The 22,622-nt window shown below is 34.2% G+C and overlaps 2 protein-coding genes across 3 annotated transcripts in view; one reads left to right on the forward strand and one right to left on the reverse strand.

Moving 5' to 3' along the window:
* Nucleotides 1–5,650, reverse strand: part of LOC149795371 (clarin-3-like) — a 51,961-nt gene extending 46,311 nt beyond the window's left edge. For both annotated transcript variants that reach the window (XM_089965147.1, XM_089965146.1), the window contains exon 1: nt 5,311–5,650. In XM_089965147.1, coding sequence (XP_089821273.1) covers nt 5,311–5,542 — 232 coding nt within the window. In that variant the 5' untranslated portion in view covers nt 5,543–5,650. The remainder of the gene's footprint in view (nt 1–5,310) is intronic.
* Nucleotides 5,651–7,102: 1,452 nt separating this feature from the next.
* Nucleotides 7,103–22,622, forward strand: part of LOC149795372 (bromodomain-containing protein 8-like) — a 55,752-nt gene continuing 40,232 nt past the window's right edge. Inside the window, exons 1-4 of the mRNA XM_089965148.1 lie at nt 7,103–7,140; nt 15,236–15,323; nt 18,401–18,470; nt 20,932–20,981. Of these exons, the coding sequence (XP_089821274.1) occupies nt 7,125–7,140; nt 15,236–15,323; nt 18,401–18,470; nt 20,932–20,981 (224 nt within the window). The 5' untranslated portion in view covers nt 7,103–7,124. The remainder of the gene's footprint in view (nt 7,141–15,235; nt 15,324–18,400; nt 18,471–20,931; nt 20,982–22,622) is intronic.

Raw genomic sequence — 22,622 nt, forward strand, 5'->3', positions numbered from 1 at the left:
CCTTTTAGCTGGGAAATAAGATGTAAAAGATCAACTCTGTCCGCATGAAGTACAATGTCAGGTAGAGTGCCAACTTGATACTTCAATAGTTCTCCTTCTAATTTATCAGCAGCCTTTCCTGCAGCATGGTGCATCATATGACAGACACAACTTGATATGAACAATGATGGAGACATTTTTCAAAATACAGAATGCAACTCCTTTATCAGTTCCAGTCATCACTGATGCAGCATCAGCTGAAAACCCCATACAGTTCTGCCAACTTATATTTATTTAAAGCATTATCAACCAAACAAAACATTGTTTTCTCCAGTGGAATCTACTGTTAATTCTGATAATGAAAGATGAGCACTCTGACTTTACCCTTTTCGTTGTCAAAGTCTCTTACACAGAGTGGGTACAACTTTTTGTCATCATAATCACTACTCCTATCTGTTGCAATATTAAACAGCCCAATTTTCATGGCTTCTGCAATTTTAAGTGAATTATCTTCTGCTAAACACCTAATAATATTAGATGATTTTGTTCTTGCACATGCATATTTTCAGGAAATATCCGTCTGAACAAAGGACCAATGTACTCTTCTACTGGTAGGGGTAGTCCGTGTTCTATTAAGAACTCAGTACATAACGCCTCTGCATTTAAAAAATTCATGTCCACAATTTAGTTCTGCTGTAAAAAAAGGAAGTTTCATTAGTACTGGAGTTAGTAAAGCAAGCTAAATCACTGTTTCTTTGTTTTACCACCATAACCAATATTAAAATCCTTTCCACACAGCCTGCAAGGGATGTGAAGCTGCCCAAGAATGGAATACTGTAATATGTAATTCATCTATTCAACTCTGAATAGATTTTTTGTCTTTTCTAATCTATCTGTGAAATTATTTGAAAAATATTTTTGCTCTAACACACGCATCGATTAGAAAAAATCTGATTTGACTTTCATGCCAAATACCTACAGACTGGTTCTGTACCAGATATGAATTTGAACAAATAATCTGCAAGCAAAGATTACAAGTTAGAAAACCAGTCTGTTCTCTCCTAACTAAGCCATACAGCTGCTATAAATAGAAACCGAGGTCAAAAGTGTGAAAGTAGAACTAACCTGTTTGTTGGAAATAGGGCAGCTGCTATAAACAGAACATAATACTGTTAGGAAAGTGCATGTATGTTTACAGACAAGTGTACTCTTTTGTCGTAGTTAGATAGAAGCTGTCTTTTCTTTCTATGGGATTAATGGGATGTTAATAAAAATGAGAAAACAAATTATTATTTATTTGGGAGGGGGATACATTGAAAACATGTAATCCGAATGCATTTACGAGTAAGGCATAATTTAGTGAAAAAAGCGTAATGATTATGCCTAAAGTGTAATGGTTGGCATGTATGTAATCCCAGAGCTTGAATTTAACACAAATTTCTTTGTAGCCAGAAGGACTAGTGCACTGAGAAATTTACTAGTCCTGCCAAATATTTACTAGTCCTGTCCACAAAACAATGTCACATACTTGCATTGAGATTAGCAACAATTTTATTTCATAAATAACATTATCATATGAAATGCAGAAGTACAGAAATATAAATCCTACTTCAAATCATCAATCAATCAATTCACATTTCTTGTTTCTCAAGATAATCTGGATCCAGTTCCAGAAAGGGATCCAGGTGTCCTTTCTTGTCCTCCACCTGCACTCTGTGTCCATATGGGGTTTGTTCTGGTCTCCTTATCCGTCTCCCTGAAACATTCCACAAATGTATTGCTGGTGATGGATCATATGTTGGAATAGTATTAAAACCATAAATGACTGTATTTACCTAATGATGTTTATATTTATTGATTACAAAATTGCAATTACAATATGTAAAGATCAATCTAATAAGCATTCTGTGAGACAAGCCGTAAAATTAATTTTCATATAATCTAATCAGTATGATTCAAGTAAGTAATGAATGTAACAGTCTGCAGATGAGGAAGATAAATTAGCTAAGCATACTTGAATTTATACTTCTTCAAAATGGAAATGGTGGCATCCAACTTCTGCTTGATGTCAGCAACTAAAGCACTTGTGTCTTGCAGCATTAATGACAGTTTGGACAGCATAAACTTAAACGTAGCAGGTTCTCTCATTATTTTCAAGAAACCTTTGGCCTTTCCAAGTGCATCTGACGTTTCACCTTTCTGTGAAGGAAGCTGAGAAAAAAAAAACTTTTGGTGAAAATCTAACATTACTTCTTAGTTTAAAAAATATGGACGAATTAACATAATATGGATAAAAAATAAATAAGCAGTAGTAATAAATGTACACTTTTAATATAAGTTAAAAAATGAAAGCAATTTTTACAATTAAACTTTGTACAATTAAACATATGAATGGAACGTATTTTCATTTGATAATTTGTTACATTACAATTCAGTTGCATTATATGCAAGTGACAGAGCCATGCATTTAAAACTGCATTTTATATTTTCAATGGGTATTTAAATTTTAAATTAAAGATTAATACCTGTTCAAGGTGGTTCTTGATGGCTGTATATCCTATCCAGAAGCTGTCAAGAGCTCTCTCAGTGTGTGGTAACCAGCGCGTGTCTCCAACCCTGCTTGGCATCACTTGTGATACATCTAGAGCAGCAAATGACCTCTTTAAATTACTTTCTGTTGAGAGGACTGTTGCGGTAGTAATAATACAGTCCCATCAAAAGAGTGTTCATCTTTGTGTAACGGGAGGTTTTTGTCACTACATCTTTATATGCCAACTCAAGCCGGTGTGCAAAGCAGTGAATACCCTTTAAGGCTGGTTGGATGTTTTCTAGCTTAGATACAACTCCAGCATTTATGCCCATCATTACACTTGCTCCGTCACTACCAAATGCAATAATCTTGTTCTGTCAATTAGCGATTCCAGCATTATCCAGTGCAGTGGTAATCTCCTTCAGGATCCCTTCAGCATCTGCCTTCTCTACACTATCAACTTTTTTGCTAGGAATGATGATTTAATCTCTCCTCCTTTGCAAATTCTTATATATACAATTTCCTCCTCCTGAACTGAACTGTCAGTACAACCGTCGCACACTACTGCAAGAAACCTTGCTTCATTCACACCTTTGACAAATTTCTGTCTTTCGCTTTCAGCCATGTAGTGAGTAAATGTAACAACCTGTTTATCATTCCTGTAAGTCTCTCCAACATCAACTCCTTTCATCTCATCCAGCTAACACATCCATACAAAATCAGTAAAGTGTCTTCTGTTTTTTACGATAGCATGTGCATCTCTAAACAAATTAATGAGCCGGTCAAATACATTCAGATTTAAACTTTCCAATATCTTACCAGTGGTTGATTCTTCTGGTGGTATCTGCATAGCTGCTTTTCTCTCTGAACTCTTTTTGTGTTGCCCACAGCTTTCATGTGCATTTACCGATTCAATTTTAAAGTTCAAACAAACCGCAACAAAACAGGATGTTTTCTCTGTGTTTGTTTTTGCGAATTCCATATACCAGTTTCACCGCATAACGTTCTTTTCCTCATCATAATTCAGCCATTCCCTGTCTGTTGTCCATGTCTTCTGAAATGTTTGATTACGCTTTTCCCTATCATAAGAATTATTCCTCTCTTTTATGTCATTTTCATTCAACCTTTGCTTTTTTTCCGGAGGCTGAACACCTTCTATAAAACACCACATTTTGCCTGTCTTATAAGGCGGGAATTGTGTCTCGTTTTGAAATACGAGATGTTACAGTATAGCTGACGCAAATTATTTAAAGTAAGAAAAGGAATGGCACAGTGTCCTTTATATAAGAAAGTCTGAGCAAGAAACACTTTTCAAAACATGTGCCTTTGCCAACCCACCCCAAATTAAATGGCCTCTCCCTAATAAAGACTTGACTTCAGCGGATGTTCTGCAGGATCAAAGCAGTGGCTATTGTAAACACTGTTATACAATATTAACATCAAAAGATAATGTTAGTTTCAGCTTGGAAAATGTGTGTTCCCATCAAACGAAGCCATCTCACTTGTTGTGGTGTACATAACAGCTCCAATTATGGTCACATCATTAATAGCGTAAGTTTGGTAATTGTTCCTAATTAATGAGACCTCAATGTATTGTTGAAATTAATAATAAGCAAGAAAATTTTCAAATCTTAGATGCCCATGCTGAGAGATTTTAATTCCCAACAAATGTACGGCATTCTGCTTGGATATCTCCACGTGTATTCAATTATTTATTCATTCTTGTATGGGAAAAAATATAAAAACTATTCTTATTATCATAGAAAAGTAGTTGTATGGAAAGGATGTGTCAGTAATGTAATCATAATAAACTGATATAATTCTTACAATTATTTCGATGCAAACGTAAAATATGCAGTCTCCCGTTTGTGACTGTTGGAGCGTTTGGCTAGCAAGCAAAAGAAAAAAACAACCTTAAACAAACCAACATGCAAACTAATTTCTTTGAACAGTTGATGACATGTTGTTTTGTGTGGTATAACGCTTTGTAGTTTGTTACTGTGGTCGCGTGAATAAAGTGTGATACCAGGTTATTTTTCATTTAATTTGCTATCAGATTAATTAGGATCAATTACCAAACTTCCGTTGTTAATGACGGGACCATAATTGGCGCTGTTAAGCAAAATGCACAAAATCAGATGGCTACTTGTTATAGAAACACACATTTCTGAGGCAGAAATTGACTTCATCTTCTCATGCTAATATTTTTTGACTGTGTTTACAATGGTCACTGCATTGATTCTACAGAACATCTGCTGAAGTCAAGTCTTTATTAGGGAATGGCGTAAACAAATGCGGACTGTTGATAAACAAAACTTACTGGCCCATCAGACTAATAACATTATGAAAGTTACTAGTCCAACAGGAAATCTACTAGCCTCGGGCTAGCGGACTACCGCTAATCTCGAGCCCTGTTTTAATCCCCATCTAAATTTATGGATTTATTGTGAATTTTGCTTGCATTTTGTGATTTTTTTATCTGAGACATGTACTGAGGATATATTTACTTTGCTATTGAAGAATAACTGCAGAAGGCGTTCTATACTATTTATTAAATACAAGACATCAATATAGCTAGGAAGGGGAGTAAAGAATGCCATTCAAGTGATATTTCAAAGCTACTTAGATTAAGGCTTACACTACATAAATTATGTGCACTTTTATCACGTGAAAGATTTCCGTTATTGAAATCGATAAAGGTGGGGGTGGGGGTACAAACAAGCGGGGAGATATGTCCCGACTATAATACAAATTACAAATACACTGCGATCAAAACATTCTGAATATTTTCTTGTACAAACCTTCAATAGTAGTCTCCCTTGCGCCAATTCCGAAGTTAAGAATTTTACTACCTTGGAATAAGCCAAAATTTACAGAATTTTCATTTCCATTCGTTATATTGTTTGCTGAGGTATTTTTCTCTGGAGATGATTTCACCCAGTACTGTGTCGCCAATGCAGCCGATATCAGCGCGACCGATGCAAGGGCTGGGAAAATGGTGAAGATAATTAGTTTCTTTTTCCTTGCCGACATTTTGTGATACTTGAAATATTATCTGATATGAGTAAGAAGATTAAATGGATATCAAGATTATAAGATATAAATTTAGTGTCACACCCAAAACCTTTTTATCTACCATCAGTAAACTTCCGGCTTACTATAAATATCTTCAGAATTCATGTCAGAATTCATATCACGGAAACTGGCAGAAAGATTTATATTTATTGAAGCGATAATACAAGTTTATTTAATAATAATAATAATAATAATAATAATAATAATAATAATAATAATAATAATAATTATAATAGTGCATCAGACCTGATTTGTGATGTTTTATAATGTATTTTATTTGTTTTTAATACATTTTAAATGTACCTATAAAAACTTTAAAAAACGTATAAATCAATAACATTCATGCCTTTCACATTATATATATATATATATATATATATATATATTGTTTGACAAGTTTTTAGAAAAATAAGATAATGGGTGACAAGGAAAATGAAAAACATTACACTTTGAAAATATCAAGAATTTAATTTTGTTCTAAAAAATCAATGTTATCTAAATTTGGACTTAAGTCACTACGTATCTCAGTATTGCACTAATTATTTGTCGGGACAAAAATAGAAAAAAGTAAGATGCTATTCAAAGCAATCTATGTTTAATGTGGCTTAGCAAATATTATTATAATAAGAGTGGGAAAAAAAATGGGCCATTACTTATCGCTTATTTGCTCCTCACAGCCTCCTCTTTATTGTACAAGTAAAAGCAGTGATGATTCAGAAATGGAATGGATTTTATACAATTATCATTCTGTAAATAGTTAATTCTAAATTTTCCATACATTTGGATCACACAAATTTTTACATTATTGTACAATTAAATCAGATAATGCATTTTTAAGCAATACTAAATTTCAGAATATTCCCACAATGCATATATTTGGTAGACCACACAGTAAAAATATAGGGTCTGAATGGATATGGTCATTCGAGAAATAAACAAAATATCATTGGATTGTCCATAATCCTTTGAGGGAAATATGATTGGGACAAAGATGATGTATAAACATACTAAACATATGCCTATCATATGTTGCAGTTGAGACAGTAGCTGAAGTTGAACATTACACTAATCTGTGTTACAATAAAAATATATGAAACAAAATTTCTATAAAAATGCAAAGTCTACTGAGACTTGCTAATTAATAATAATAATAATAATGAGGACTTTGTATAGCGCCTAATCTTTAAAAGCTCTAAGTGCTTTACAACATTAGACAACACCTATAACATAAAAAACATATATAATGATATGATTACAAAAACAAACACCATGAAATTAGAAAACATTAAAAAATTAGAAGGGAACAAATATTGCACAAAACAATAAACAGTAATAAAGAAATAAAATAAATAATTTCAGGTGTAAAATAAGATGCAATATCATGACATGGTGTTTCCCTTTTGACGTTTATCAGCGTAGCAAGAAAAGTTTATTTTCATATAATGTTATATTAATTGTAACTCAACATTTTCTTCAGCGTATTAATTTAATCCGCGTTTAACGACCGTGCTTGGTATTAGCTTCACCAAATGACAGGACAATGGCAGTTCCGTTAAGTGCGTTTCTATCTTAATTGTGTTTTCTGTAACGTTTTACCAAGGAGACCTAAATTTTATTATATTTTGTTACTTTAAATAATGTAATTTTATTTATACTTATTAAACTTTGTAAATTTCAAGGAAAAACGAACTATATAACTGTATGGATATATGGATCTCATTTCCCACAGAGTGTAGTCACCTATTTTCGATACATGGTTGTAATATTGTTTGCATAATTAAATAACACGTTACAATTAAATGCTGGTAATAGATAGGAAGCAAATATATGTAAAATATATTTAATGATATTACTGGTACATTTAATCATTTTCGTCTTGCATTCAGCTAGAGTAAAATTACACGATGCATATAAGCGCATTTACTGATATAATTTATAAATGTAAAAATTAATTTTAGTTTTAAAATTTATTGGTAATATAGTTATAACAAAGTTTATTCAGTCGTGATTTTTGAGTGACCTGCACATTAATTGTCATAGCAAAATTTCCAGAAGAAAATGTTCAATCAGTAATTATGTACTTTTGAGAGAGTGACGTATGTAAGGTGAAGTTGTTTGCATTTAAAACATGCACATTAGAGAGAATGTTGGCATACCTCTGTGTTACATTAATGTAATGTGGATGATATTTCTTTGGAAATTGTACTTTTGTAAATTGTACATGATCTGAGCACACTGCTAACTAAAATGACTGCTCCCTTGTGCTAAAAAATGAGCCTGAATTAGTGTAGACCAACAAGGTGTTCTCCACCTATTTTTTTCGTTTGACTGGTGGCGGAGACCAATGGTGGAATGCACTAATTGTGTTGAAGCGTCCGCCTGTGTATAGACCGGATGATAAATTTATTTAGACTAACCTTTGTATCCAAATGATAAGCATAATCCCTCTTCTAATGATCCACTGCGTTAAATCCTTTAGAACACTCACTTTTTTAGTATAAATCCCTGTCAGAACAGAACACCTGTTATTTGTCGGCTGTTGAACTCAGATTTGAATTACCCACACATGCGTGTAAAGCAGCAGAACCACAAGGTAAGAGTAGCGCATGGAAACCATCCCTGGGAACTGACTAACGGTGGGAGCTGTGCCGTTATGGCAGAAATTTTGGAGAGAGATGTGATGTGATGTGATTTTCATTTTTAACGTAGCTTTAAAAAAATTTCAGTCATATCACTACGATATCTGCCGTATGGCAGTTTGTAGTGATGTCTAGCACCGGGGCATCATGCTGCAGACATGTAGCATGATGTCCCACCCAGTCACATTATCCTGACACCAGGCTGACCAGTCCTAACACTAACCTCTTAATGCTGAACGCCAAGTGAGGCAGCTGTTAGTACCATTTTTGTAAGTCTCTGGTATGACTCGGCCGGGGATCGAACCCACGACCTCCTGCATCCGAGGTGGATGCTCTTACCACTAGGCCACCGGAGCGGTCGAGAGAGAGAGAGAGAGAGAGAGATACATCATGTCAGAAATGTGAGATAGAATGAATGATAAATAAATTGTAAAAAGACCACAAACTGTATTCAGATGTGAAAATATGCTACACAATAATAATAATAATATTAATATTAATTTATTATTATTACTAGTGTTAGCATTTTCAATCATATTTAATAACATTTACAATGGTATGAATGGAAAGTCGACATACATACACAGAGATCTCGGAAACGCTTAATTATGCGTATTTGGATGCCACTTTTTGATCTGGGACACAGAAAATCACTGAGGCAGGAGTCCTCCGTACGCATGTAATAGGTGTGCGGCAAAAGCCAAAGACTTGCCAGTCCTGCTTCAGCCATCTGCTTTGTGGGAAAATGTGTTGATCAGTTAGCTGTACTGATATTTACAATGACAGAATTCAGTGACTGAAAGACCCCCTGACGTACATGTACATAAAAAGAACATGATGCAATAGCTGGGCGGCAAGTTCAAAGGCTTTGACTGGTTGTTGTTGTTGTTGTTGTGGGGTTTAACGCCATTTTTCAGCACACGATAGGCTATACATGGCGGCCAGTATTAATGGTGGAGGAAGAACCCGGGAAAATGCACTGATATTTACAGTGATGGAATTCAGAGGCAGAAAGACCCAGAGATGTACATGTGGTCATTTATAAAAGTGCATCAAATAAACAACTTTAGCTTTCGTTGTTGTGTTCATTTCCGAATGTTGTGGAATAAGCAGTGCACATGACCTCAGAATCAAGACATGTTGAGACTTAGACAAAATGCCATTCGTAAGTGGGTGACAAGTCGCCTAAAAATGTAAACTTTGCCTTCTTCTGTTAGGAAAGCGAAAACAATTTTGCCCTGTGATTATTTAACCCTTTACCTCATAGAGCATAGTTACAAAGTACAGCACACCGTAAATAGAACACCTGTTACATATTCAACTCCATACGCATAGGCCTGCCTGTTAAGTGTTAAGCAGTGTAGTGTATGTTACGTTTAACAGCAATTTTAACCATTTTACATTTTTGGTACACATCTATTATGTGTGGAAAAATTTAAGAGTAAAGTCCGATTGTTATAGCTGTGTAATTATTTTTCACGGAAGAATTTTGGTGTGCTTTAAAATCTTGAGAGAACTCAATCACTGTCATGTCATTGAGGCCACATGACCAACCATAGTTGCCATCTCTCATACTCGAAATTCACAAGTTATTCATCTGTGTCTTCATCACTAAGTCATCTGAATTTGATAATTTATAAAAACTAATTGCTGCCTATATCAGTATCAGAGCCTTTACCTAAGTTATTGAATCTTTCATAGTTGTGATTCTAATCGTGAAAACTTATTAAGTACTGAATGAATACTGCGACCTCCATTTTGGAGAGTTAAGATTACGACCCAGTTACTTTAAATAGCAGATATTGACCATAGCATAAACAGTGACCACGTGATCTGACGTAATTGTCATTCACAGAAATTAATGTATCTAATAGAGGTTTTCCCCAAAGATGGCGCTACGAAAAACCAGCTTAACATGGCTGATGTTTACAGCAGGCGTCAAAAGGCACTTCCATGCGAATGGAGTAGAGGCATCAAAAGGCACTTCCATGTGAATGGAATAGAGGTGTCCAAAGGCGCTTGCATGAGGTAAAGGGTTAAGAAGTACATTGACTGACCATACCATATTTTTTTAAAAATGACCCTTGCCTCAGCCCGGTTGTTGTAGCGAAACCTATTCATCAAGGCATCAGTAGCTAGGCCTAGTTTTTATATCAGTTATGTTGACAAACAAACTCTTGCCCATTCACAAGCATTATATTTTGATAGCTGATTGACCATTAACCCTTTTCTGAGTAAGGTAGCAACTGTCAATTTCTTGCATGATATCCTTTGATGATAAAACATACAAACTTGAGTTTAAAGATCAGAATCAGTGATCTGGATATATATGAACTGCCTCATATACACTATTTCATCATAAAATTTGTTTGAAACTATAAGTGAACCAGTAGGCCTAATGGGAAATAATGGTGGACTTCGCAAAGTCTGGGATGTACCAGTTTATTAGATTGTCTGTTTTCTTAAATCATCGGGCAAATATATTCAGAAAAAAATAAACAAATCATGGAAACCAAAGCCTAGGTATTATTTTAGTACAGATTTAACTTTAAAATGCAAAATATGAAGGTCAGAAGTGTATGGGACAGTGCTTGTTGTGGAATTTGTGAGATGTGCTTTAAGGTCTAACCTGTTTTCTGACTTGACACATATTTGCGAAAATACGGGGAAAAACAGCAAATCAGATACTATTTATTTGCCTAAAATTACTACAAATACGTATACAAATAAATAAACCAAAAATTTGCAATCCTGTCCATGGACTATTTGTAATGAAGCTATATTATAGTGAGTGATTACATTATGAAAACCTCTTCATCTAAAAATAGATGCACTCACGTTTGTGTTGATTCTGTAGGAAAGAAGGGACTGCAACTTTTGATGGTGGGACTCCTATTTTTACCAAAATGGGAGTCCTGGACTCCTAGTTTTAAAATCTTAATGAGATCTCTGATACATATCTACATATTAATACATTACATTACTTATAAGAAGAACATGATTATTATGATGAACATTATTAATAACATTTGCAATGGTATTTATGAATACATACATACATTCATACATACATACATATATACATACATACATACATGTTAATACTTAACATATAACATGATTAGTATGATGAACTTTATTAATAACATTTACAATGGTATTTAGGAATACAGACATACATACATACATACATACATACATACATGTATGTATGTATGTATGTATGACTCGTTGCTACAGCAGTTTTCGGAATGGGGATCCAAATCACCAATGTAGAAATCATTATTCACTGGGGATGCCCAAAGAGCATTCTGAGCTATTGACAGAAGATTGGAAGATGTGCCAGAGATGGGAGAAAAGGTTATGCTTGTCTCCTACCTTACAGGACAAGCATAATGAAGATGACAACAGACGAAAACATGAAGTTGCCAATAATCGGCAAGTCTGTTTAAGAAGAAAAATTCTTGAGTCATTGTGGATCCCTGAAATGGATAAACATCCCGCTGGCCTAAAAGAATGTTCAGCGGGAAGTTGCAATATATGCTTTTGCGGTAAATGTAATTGTTGTGTAAATTGTTGTAAAACTTGTCAATGCAATGGGCACAAGGGAAGAAGAAAATATTGTTTTTGATTAAAATGTAACATTATCCATGTTAGAAGTTATGGTGTAAAATTATAACAGACATGTGTGTGTGTGTGTGTGTGTGTGTGTGTGTGTGTTCATAAATACCATTGCAAATATTATTAATAATGTTCATCATAATAATCATGTTCTTATAAGTAATTTAAAGTATTAATATATAGATACGTATGTATGTCAACTTTCCATTTATACCATTGTAAATGTTATTAACTATGATTGAAAATACTATCACTAGTAATAATAATAAATTAATATAAACATTATTATTATTATTATTGTGAAGCACATTTTCACGTCTGAATACAGTTTGTGGTCTTTTTAACAATTTATTTATTTATTCACTCAATCTCACATTTCTGACATGATGTATCCCTCTCTCTCTCTCCTAAATTTCTGCCATAATGGCACAGCTCCCACCCAAGCATTAATCAGTTCCCAGTGATATATACCTTGTGGTGATGCTGCTTTACACGCATGTGTGGGTAATTCAAATCAGGTCAACAGCTGATGAATACATGGGTGTTCTGTTATGACAGGGATTTATACTAAAAAAGTGAGTGTTTTAAAGGATTGAACGCAGTGGATCATTAGAAGAGGGATTATACTTACTGTCTGGATACAAAGGTTAGCCTAAATAAATTTATTATTTAATAGCGTGCGGTCCGATCATCGGGTTTATACACAGGCGGACACTTCAACACAATTAGTGCATTCCACCGTTGGTCTCCGCCGCCAGTCAAACAAAAATAAAAAGTGGAGAACAACATGTTGGTCTATAATTAGTCTAAAGTACACTATCCCATAGCAGCTATTAAAATAGGGAAAATTAATTTTGCCAGACTAGACAATACCAGCTTCTGAAAGTGCAATGAATGAATTACCAAATATATAAAATGTAAAAAAAAGTTATCGGCTCTTTTTTTATATAATTTACCTCATAAGTTCAGGAAGTGAAAATGACCAAGTGGAGCTAGCACTTTTTTGAGTGAGGCCAAGCTGTATACTCTATAACCCATATTACACCCATCAATCATACACTAAAATAAAGGGAATTAAAGGTTCTTTGAATTATACCTAAGATATACAAGGTCTTTTTTAAATAGCCAGTTTAACCAGTGAGGAAAGCCAGGGAAATTCTTTTCTTTAAAATTCTAACCCTATGCAAAATATGAAACTGTAGAGCGCCACCAATGGCAGTTTGGCATTAGACTGGGTTAAAAAAGTTAATTTTGGATTGAACTATTACGAGTGCGGGGAAACAGTGTACATTCAGATGAACAAGAAGTGGGGCTCATTTTCATTTGTCTCCTGTATGGATGTTCAACTATGAATGGGTTAGAAGAGTAGCATACAATAAGTTTTATTTTGTACATATGACATTTCTTCAAAATGATAATTTAGCACAATGTAATTTTTTAAAACTAAACTATGTCTGAATTGACAGCCATGTTTCTGCTGTCTTTTATGTGTATGAAGGAATGTATTTGTATGGGAAAAACAGATATGTACAATTTCAAATAAATGACATGACATAACATACAGTAGATATATACGAAATTTAATGGACTTGTGTGCCATTTTTTTCCTTCAGGTGTTTTCCCAGGCTTTCTTTATAAATTATGACATTGTCACATCTCTGTTTATGTTTGTGGTAGGCTTGTTTCCTCTTATATCATCATGAGTGACAAAACCGGTTTAAATGGGATCACCTGGCATCTTTGAATGTGTCTAAAAATGTTGAAGTACATTATCATTGAATTTGCCGTTAAGCATTTTTTGAGGAATTTATACAATAATTTTCAGTGGAATTTTGATGGACAAAGTGCGAAATTAAATGAATAATGGTATGTGTAATCAAATTCACCAAAATGACTATAGCTGCAAAAAGTGACTCACAGTGCATACATGAGCTGTGTCTATAGATTTATACATAATTTATCATTTTTTAAACTGCTGTACCTATTATAGGTATTTTGAAATCAAAGACTATAAATGCGTGTTACTATTCATTGTTTCAAAAGCACTCATTTTTGTACCTTAAAACCGAGTAGTAAATTAAAACTTGAGACTTAACAGCACTCCTCACAAATATGAAAGGGGTTAATCCATGTTTATAGGCCCATAGGTTGACACTAACAGTCGCCACAGGAACAGCCCAGAACTTTATACATTTTAAACAGGTGATCAGACTTATTAAAATTACATATTTGATGATTGAAAATTTATAAATATGTTATATGGTGTGCTGATATTGGTCCAAACATTGACATACTTTTGCAGTGTAATATATTCTCAATCCTTTAGAATGATGTCAGTATGTATGTACTGCTTCTGACATGTTGGCAATGCACCTTCTGGTTTGAATTACATGTAAGACCCACTTAATTTAAAACTCAATTTTCAGGCAAGCAATTAGTAACATTTAAAAAAAATTATCTTACAAAAGAGTAAAACACTTGCTTTTTCTAAAAATGTATGTGATGAGCAAGAAACAAGGATCAAATGCAATTTGAACATTTCATCATGACTTGACTCGTCTTAAAATGCATGCTAAAATTATGACAAGGCCAGATACACAAGATTTGGGGATTTTGCTTTGCACTGAAACCATTAATAGATAATCTTAATTACATGCAAATCTCTATTCCGGAATTGTGAGTGTTTTACACAAGTATAATGCTTATTTAGTTCAAAACTTGGTGACCTTTTCCAATTATCCTTTGAGTAAACTTTTCCCTTGGCAGCATGTGCAGCCACGTGCTGCTGGCATGTTGGTTGACAGTGGATTGTACGGTATAGCGGAAAGGTAACACAAATGTAAGTTGTCAGTATACAGGTGTTTTTCAAACTGGTTTTCTCTTTTGCCTTTATTTAATTTAATTTTCACTTGTTTATTTTCCCCAAGTTTAGATCTTATGCACTGATGAAAAGTTACCTCTTACTGATTAATTTCACACGTACATGTTTCAGTATACAAGTGTTTTTCAAACTGGTTTTGTCTCTTGCCTTCATGTAATTAAATTTTCAGTTGTTTATTTTCACATAGTGTAGACCTTGCACACTGATGAAAAATTACCCCTAACCGACTAATTTCACATGTACATGTGTGCTAAATTTATATTTTTTCATCTCCCCAACAACAACACTTTTCTCGACAGCCACTTATGTTGACAGTATTACCCCAGACACAAGGATGTCGAGATAAACTGATAGTACTGTAATTTCAACTACCATTTTAACAGCGGTTTGATTTGATATAACATTCCAACAGAATGAACCGAGGGAGATGAATCAAATTGTTATTCTTATGAAAAATGTTATAGGTTCAGATTTTTCTTAGTGTATTTTTTTAAATGCCTTTTCTTGCAGAATTGAAGAAGGTTCCTCTTGATGTGTGGTCAGTCAAGGAGAAATTGGCTCTTGCTTGCTCAGTGAAGCGAAGTGGGGATCAAAATTGGTAATTTTTATATATATTTGCATGAAGAAAAGTTGTTATTGCTAGAGTTCACCACTAGCCAGCTTCTTCTTCAGTAATTCTGTGTAACACTGTTCATGATAGCCACACAATTAATCTATAAGTGAGGGGTCCTATACTGAGGTATGTGCAATCAATGTTTTGTCATGATATAATGCACTGAACTTGTATTATAATTGATTTTTATAAGGCAAGTACTAAAATAATGTGAAATAAGTAACACAAATTAAACAGAATTTTAAAATTTCAAGTGATCAATGACTGCCAATAGTTTGCTGAAAGTAATCATTTACTATTGTTATGATTCTGTGGTCTCAAACTGTGTAACAGAAAGAAGCAAAACCAGCAAGCTTAGTAAAATCAACAAATTATTTCTCTAGAATGCAAAGTGAAAATTTCAAAGATGCAGTATTGTGAATTAAATTCCAAATAGTCCTAAATGTCCTGTCACAAATCCAAAGTCAGGGGTATAAGTGAGTGTAAGAAATCTTGAAAACCCTAAAATTTCATTTTGATCTTATAAACCTAAAAAAACTTCTATAAAACTGAAGGAAATGTAAATAAAAGAAGAAAACAACAAAATTTTGAAGAGTGATGAACACTCTACCCGACCCCAAAAAATGCTGTTTTGCGTATGTTTTCTGTTTCACTAGTTTAGTGGTTGAGAAAATGTGTGCAAATTATGAACACGACTACAAAATCTGATCATAGATTCCCAAAGACGGATACTAAACAGGAATGAATATGTAATTATTTTAAAAAAATTACATTTTTCTCTGGACTTACGACACAATAGAATTTCCCAAGGGAAAATCCAGGTCTTGAATTCAATCTAAGTAAACCTATTTTTAAAAAAAATGACCAAAGTCAGTTAGGCAAAAACAACCCTCAATCATGGACAGAGGTCAGTTACACAATATAAATTAAATTTACATAACATTATAGTGACATATTCTGACCTGGGCTGATCAGTGACAATCAAAATTTCAGAAGTCAGAAGGTGAGAAGAATATTGATTAAAGCCTAGAGGATTTACAGTTTTTAACCTTCAAACAATTAAAAGAAATGTTAAATCTGAACAATGATGGTGTCATTGGTCAAACAGCCATGCTAGTATTGCATACCTAAACTCCAATTTGTAGGAAAAAGGATGCCTTGCCGGTTAAAAAAGAATAGGTGTAAATGTGATGTTGACATCCAACATTTTACAGTCTGTTATGGCACTCCAAAAATGTTGAATGGACTGGAGATTAAAAAAGATTATCAGAAATGAATTTCCATCAGATTTGTGATTATTTATGACTGTTTAATAGAGAATACAAAAGCTGTGATGAAAGGAACAAATTTTGAAAAAAGAAATTGCATTTGCATTTTTTGTTGAAAGGTATATCGTTAAGATTAAAGTTTCAATGAATAGAGACCTTATTTGTGTATGTGAAAAGTGATAAATAAAATATTAAAACAATAGAATAATGTTATTTTAAATAAAATATCAAAATTATTGAATAATGTTATTTTAATTAAAATACAAACTACAGAATAATGTTATTTTAATTAAAATACAAAATTATAAAATAACGTTATTTTAATTAAAATACCAGAACTATAGAATAATGTTATTTTAATTAATTAAACCGCTCAGGTGGCCTAGCAGTTAGAGCGTCTGCCTCGGATGCGGGAGGTCGTGGGTTCGATCCTCGGCCGAGTCATACCAAAGACTTACAAAAATGGTACTAACAGCTGCCTCACTTGGCGCTCAGCATTAAGAGGTTAGTGTTAGGACTGGTTGGCCCGGTGTCAGGATAATGTGACTGGGTGGGACATCATGCTACATGTCTGTGGCATGATGCCCCAGTGCTAGACATCACTATAAACTGTCACACTGCAGACATTGTAGCGATATGACTGAAAAATTGTTAAAGCTACGTTAAAAATCCAAATCACATCACACACACGCATATTTTAATTAAAATGCCAAAACTGTAGAATAATGTTATTTTACATTATTTTTTTTTAATTTAAATTTACTTAAAACATTAGAATAATGTTATTTAAATTAAAATTGTTTTGATGATTGGCAGACTTAGATACAGGATTCTGAAAATAGGCTTATGTAGACATTTTCAGGGTTTGAAACTAACATAAGTTCATTTGTCAGAGGCTAGTAAATTTCACTACAGACTAAAATCTGTATATTGTTACTAAGGACAATTTTATTTTAAATTTAAATATGACAGAATAGGCAAGGGCAGCTGCTGCCTTCTGAATCTGCAAGGATAGTGATTGTTTTTTTTACTGCTTGTAGTTATCATTTGTTTAAACTACATACTCCCAAATATGATTTGGTAGATAAACTGTACATATTTCTAAACATTATTTGACAACTGTTATCAGAACTTAAAAAGAACTTGCTTAAATAGGTTTAGTGCAGATTAGGATAAAATACATTTCAAAACAAACTTTTTGTATAAAACCAATTTCTAAGAGATATTTTTCATTTGCATGGCTGTGTGTGTGTTATTGTTTTAAAAAAAGCATTCTGGAGAATATTTGTTTATCAACACTATAAGTACATGTGCATAATATGACATTATTCAGACTTTCTAACACCGCTGTCCACTCTCAAGTCAATATAAAGAACATTCACCCAGCAAAGATAGCCTCGTTTTGATTTTTAGCAATCGATACCAGGAATGGCAACTTGTCCAAAATGCGTAATGTGGAAGGGGTCTATTGCTCCAAGTGTTCTGCCACCTGATTGTGCTGTAAAATCCAAAAATTCATTCAAAATAATGCCACGGTACTTTTATCAGGGTTATGATTACCCACCCTTACTATCCACTGTATGCTTCAACATGTGTAATCAGGGCTTCTCTTGAGAGAAATTAACAATACAGAATGTCCTCCATACGGCATGAGCGTATCCAAATTATTCATACTATAAATAAGTCTTAATATTTTTTATTTGGAAGTAGTCGTACAATTTTAAATTCTTGCTGGAGGAATTGCAGACAGTTTATTGAATTAAAGGTAATGGCTTGTACATTTGCTTTTTTCAGGGTGTCTGTGAGTAGAGCCATTAAACCCTTTGGAGATCCTAACCGGCCTCCAGACTGGTTTTCTCAGAAGGTATTGATCTGACATGTGTCTCTTCAGTTCCTCTGCCTTTCAGAGAAATAGTGGGGATCTTGGGGATCTTTTTTTGTGCCCTTACTGGAATATGTATGTGGGATGTGAATGGTTACAAGACTCGTTTGGTAAAGTACATTAATATATCTTCTAAGTGAGTAGAGATACACAATCAAATGGGGATGTACAGTGATTGCAAGATTGTTATAAATGTGCACAGGGGTTTTGGTTCATCTCCAGGTAGAGATATATTGAGATGTTTCATTGTGCATAATTAGAAATTACAGGATTCTTATGGTGTGGTTTTGTATGTATAAATCATATGATTGGTTATGTTTTACTACTGTAAATGTTTATGTAGCAAACAAAAGATCTAAAAGTTTGTTTTCTCAGACTATAGTGATTTCCCTTAGATAGACGGCTTAGTGCCAAATACCATCCATCCCACCATTTACTACTTTCACACATGCCTTGTCAGATTGTTCTTTATGAGACTTTGTGAATACCAGTGTACTTTGTGCTGTTTTAGTTGAGGCAATTAGAGATTTCTCATCATAAAAAGTATAATTTTCTGTCCAATTTCACTCTTCATCATTTATGAATATTTTGCACTTCATTTATCAAACTTCATTATACGATAAGCTAACTGGCGTCATCTTAATGGCATGACAGCATATCTAGTGTTCAAGTACTTGACCATTTTGTGTTATGTAAGGGGATGTCAAGTATATGATCATTTTTCATGTAAAAAGATTATTTCTGCATTTTTCCCAGACATTCATTTTAATTTCATAGTGTTCATTTCACAGCAAATTCAACCCACTGCTGGTCTGATTTTGAAAGCATATATGCCATTGTCTTGTTTTTTTCACATTACCGATGTCAGCGGCAATGGGAAGGATTGAGTGTGTGGGATGCAAGCATTTCAAGCTGGGCACTCTTACTCCACCTGTATTAATTGTAATGATTTGATGTGCATTCACACTGGGGTTAGGAAGGACAAGCGTTTGAGCAAGGTGAATAAACAAGTCAAGAAATGCACACACAAGGATGCAGACACCGTCTGTATTGCCACTGATGCCACCTTCATTGATAAATGTTTCAGTGTCATATTAAAATTTTGTGATGAAAAAGATATGTATGCTCTGTATGCTAGTGACTATCAGAACAAATATACAGTTGAACCCGGTTATGTCGCCGGCCTCGGGGTTTTCCAAAAAGCGTCGAGATAACCGATGATCGAGATAAACGAAAACCAATATGGCGGCAATATATTAACATGTGCTTGAAATTTCTTTATGTACATGATGTGCGTTAATAAATGAGAATGTACATGCACGTGTTTTTGGAGGTTTTTTTACACAACAGCGTTGCTGCGATTTGTTTGATGAAGTGATCGGCATGCTATAAAAATGTACATACATGTTTGCTAACAACAAAAGGCATATGTGCACCAACTAACAGCAGAGATTTACCAGTATACAATACAAACCACCGTTGATTCTCGAGACAAACCTTTATTATATTCTCCAACATTGCAAACACAAAGATCGCTCACAAAATCACAAAAAACGTGCGGGGTGTAATTCGTTTTTACAAAAAGCTAACCAGTGTCAAAATTAAATTCGCGAGTCATTTCACTCTGACACAGCTCTGAAAAGTATCGTACACACGGTTACTATGGTTTCTTTACAAAGTCTAAAATGCTTTGTTGCTTTTTGCCTTTAACAGTCTGCTTGGTGATTGGTCATGGGGATCGAGATAACCGACGTTAAGTGGCAAATTTGGCCCTCTTTTGTGCTCGAGATATTAGGGTTCGGCGACATAAAAGAATCGACATAACCGATGAGAAAATGCTAAGACAAAGAGAGAATTTGGCGGTTCCACTTCAAAAACGTCGACTTAATAGGGTTGGCGAGTTAACCGAGGTCGAGATAAGTGGGTTTGACTGTATATTATATAATGCCAATTTTGTAGACCCAGATTGACCATTGTATAATGCGCTATCAGATTTGGATCTCTGCTGTTCATTAGGAGTAGTCAGTAGAACAAAACATAGATCCAGATCCGCTGCCTTATTCTAGGACAGCAGATCAGGGTCTGGTTTGTTTGCAGTTGGATTTGACTTGTGATCAAATATATAACATAGACGTACCTTTAAGAAATACTGCAATTGATGTTTTGTTTTTCATTTTATTTGAATGTCCATAGTGGTGGCATTGGTTCATATTATTTGCAGTTTGATAAGTCCCTTGTGTTGAAATAAAGCAGTCACATTTTGTTTGTGTTTACTGGGTGTAGAATGCGGTGAATACATATCTTCATTCATAAAAGTAAATTTTATGCATTTGCATATTGGCAATTTGCTAAAATGGTGCGAATATGTTGATATTAAAGATTTGATCAAATTTATTTTTTACTAAATTATGGCGAATAAAACTAATTTCTTTATATCTTACAGAACTGTGCTGTCCAATATGCTGAACTACTTGAACAAGTTGAAACTCCAAAGTAAGTTAAAAGTTTTGAGATTTAATTGAATCACAGACAAATAAGTTTACATGAAGAAATTCAGCCTTATGCAAGTCATGACAAGCTATATTTGGTAAAACATAGTTTCAATTTTTTTTTTATTCCCTAGAATTAATTGGTTTATTAGCTTAACTGGTTAAACAATAGCCTGTTGTCTGAAGTGGAGCATCTCATGTCCATGATCTATCCATTGGTACATGCTTGTTATTCATGTTAATTACTGAAAGGATTGCCATGAAATGTTATATAAACTCATCCCAAGGCCTGTAGTCAGACTGGTACAGTTACTATCTAGCTGAGGATTATTTAATCCATTTAAACCTTACAAATTGCAAGCCAAACCTTGTTCTACATGTGCACACTTTTTAAAATTGGAAAATTAAAGTCAGTAATGGTGAGTGCAATGTTTAAGAAATCCTACTTTTACAAAAGGGGCAGCTTAATATACATCGTAAGGCACATTGTTGTGACGCAGATGCTCATGCAGGTAAGAATAATGGTGCAGTAATGCTGCATACAATGTGCAGGATACCAACCACTGTGACCAGTGCAATTTAAATAAAGGGTACAAAAGTACAGTGGAAAAAAAATATTTGAATCATAAAAATATAAGTAGAATATAGACTAGTATTTTTGTTATTATATGCCACTTATTCCAAAATAATGTAGTCTGAATAAAAAATGGCTTTATAATATTAAAAAATAAACAAAGTTGAAGTCCAAAGGTGAGGTGCAATTCATAATGGACCATAGCCAGACTTTAGATCAGGGGCCTCAAACTCAAACCACCCTGAGGACCGCGTGAGGGGATTTTCGATGGTCCAAGGGCCGCACCACCTTTGTTATCTCTCATGACACCTTGTGATGTCAATTATTTTGTTGGTCACAGGATACGGCTTGTCAGGGGCTGCATGTGCCTTGCAGGCCATGTGTTTGAGACCCCTGTCATATATGATACTGAACAAAAATGGTTTGTCTTGGATGTTCAGTAAGGCTACCATGGCAGATATTTTCAGAATCCTTATTTCTACCCACCTTGAACAGATGGTCATACTGAGTTTTGATTAAAAGACTAAATGCTGTCTAGTTGGTATTAAATTGAAATGGCACTGACCTGATATCCAGGATGGCTGCCACATAAGTAATCTTTAAATTTTTATCATTGCTGCTCATGCTGTCATAATGACATTAGGATTTTACAAAGATTTCTCATGATAGGAAGATGCAGTATGGTTGAATGGCTGTTTAGATTTTCAGCAAACTTGTTATCCATTCCAGACAGGCTGCCTAAAAATCAGAAATATTGATGCTAGATGTTCCTGTTAAGTATTCTCGTGGGAGGGTTGATAATGTGTAGTTGGCAATATAGCATTCCGTTTGACCACCGTGGTGGCTGTTTTAAAAATCTTGTTATTGCTACTCATCCTGGATGGATGGTCGTATCAACATCGGGTTTTCACTGAGTGCCTGGTCATGTCTAGTTGGTACTAATTGAAAATTGTGCTGACCTGACCTCCAGCATAGTTGCCAGTTCCTGTTGTTGCTACTTTCCCTAACTGGATGACCATAGCAACATGTGTTTTCATTGAAAGACTATTTATAGTGTCTGATCATACAAAA

The sequence above is a fragment of the Sinohyriopsis cumingii genome, chromosome 7 (genome assembly GCF_028554795.1).
Source record: "Sinohyriopsis cumingii isolate HCF-2022 chromosome 7, ASM2855479v2, whole genome shotgun sequence".
NCBI classification, from domain to species: Eukaryota; Metazoa; Mollusca; class Bivalvia; order Unionida; family Unionidae; genus Sinohyriopsis; species Sinohyriopsis cumingii.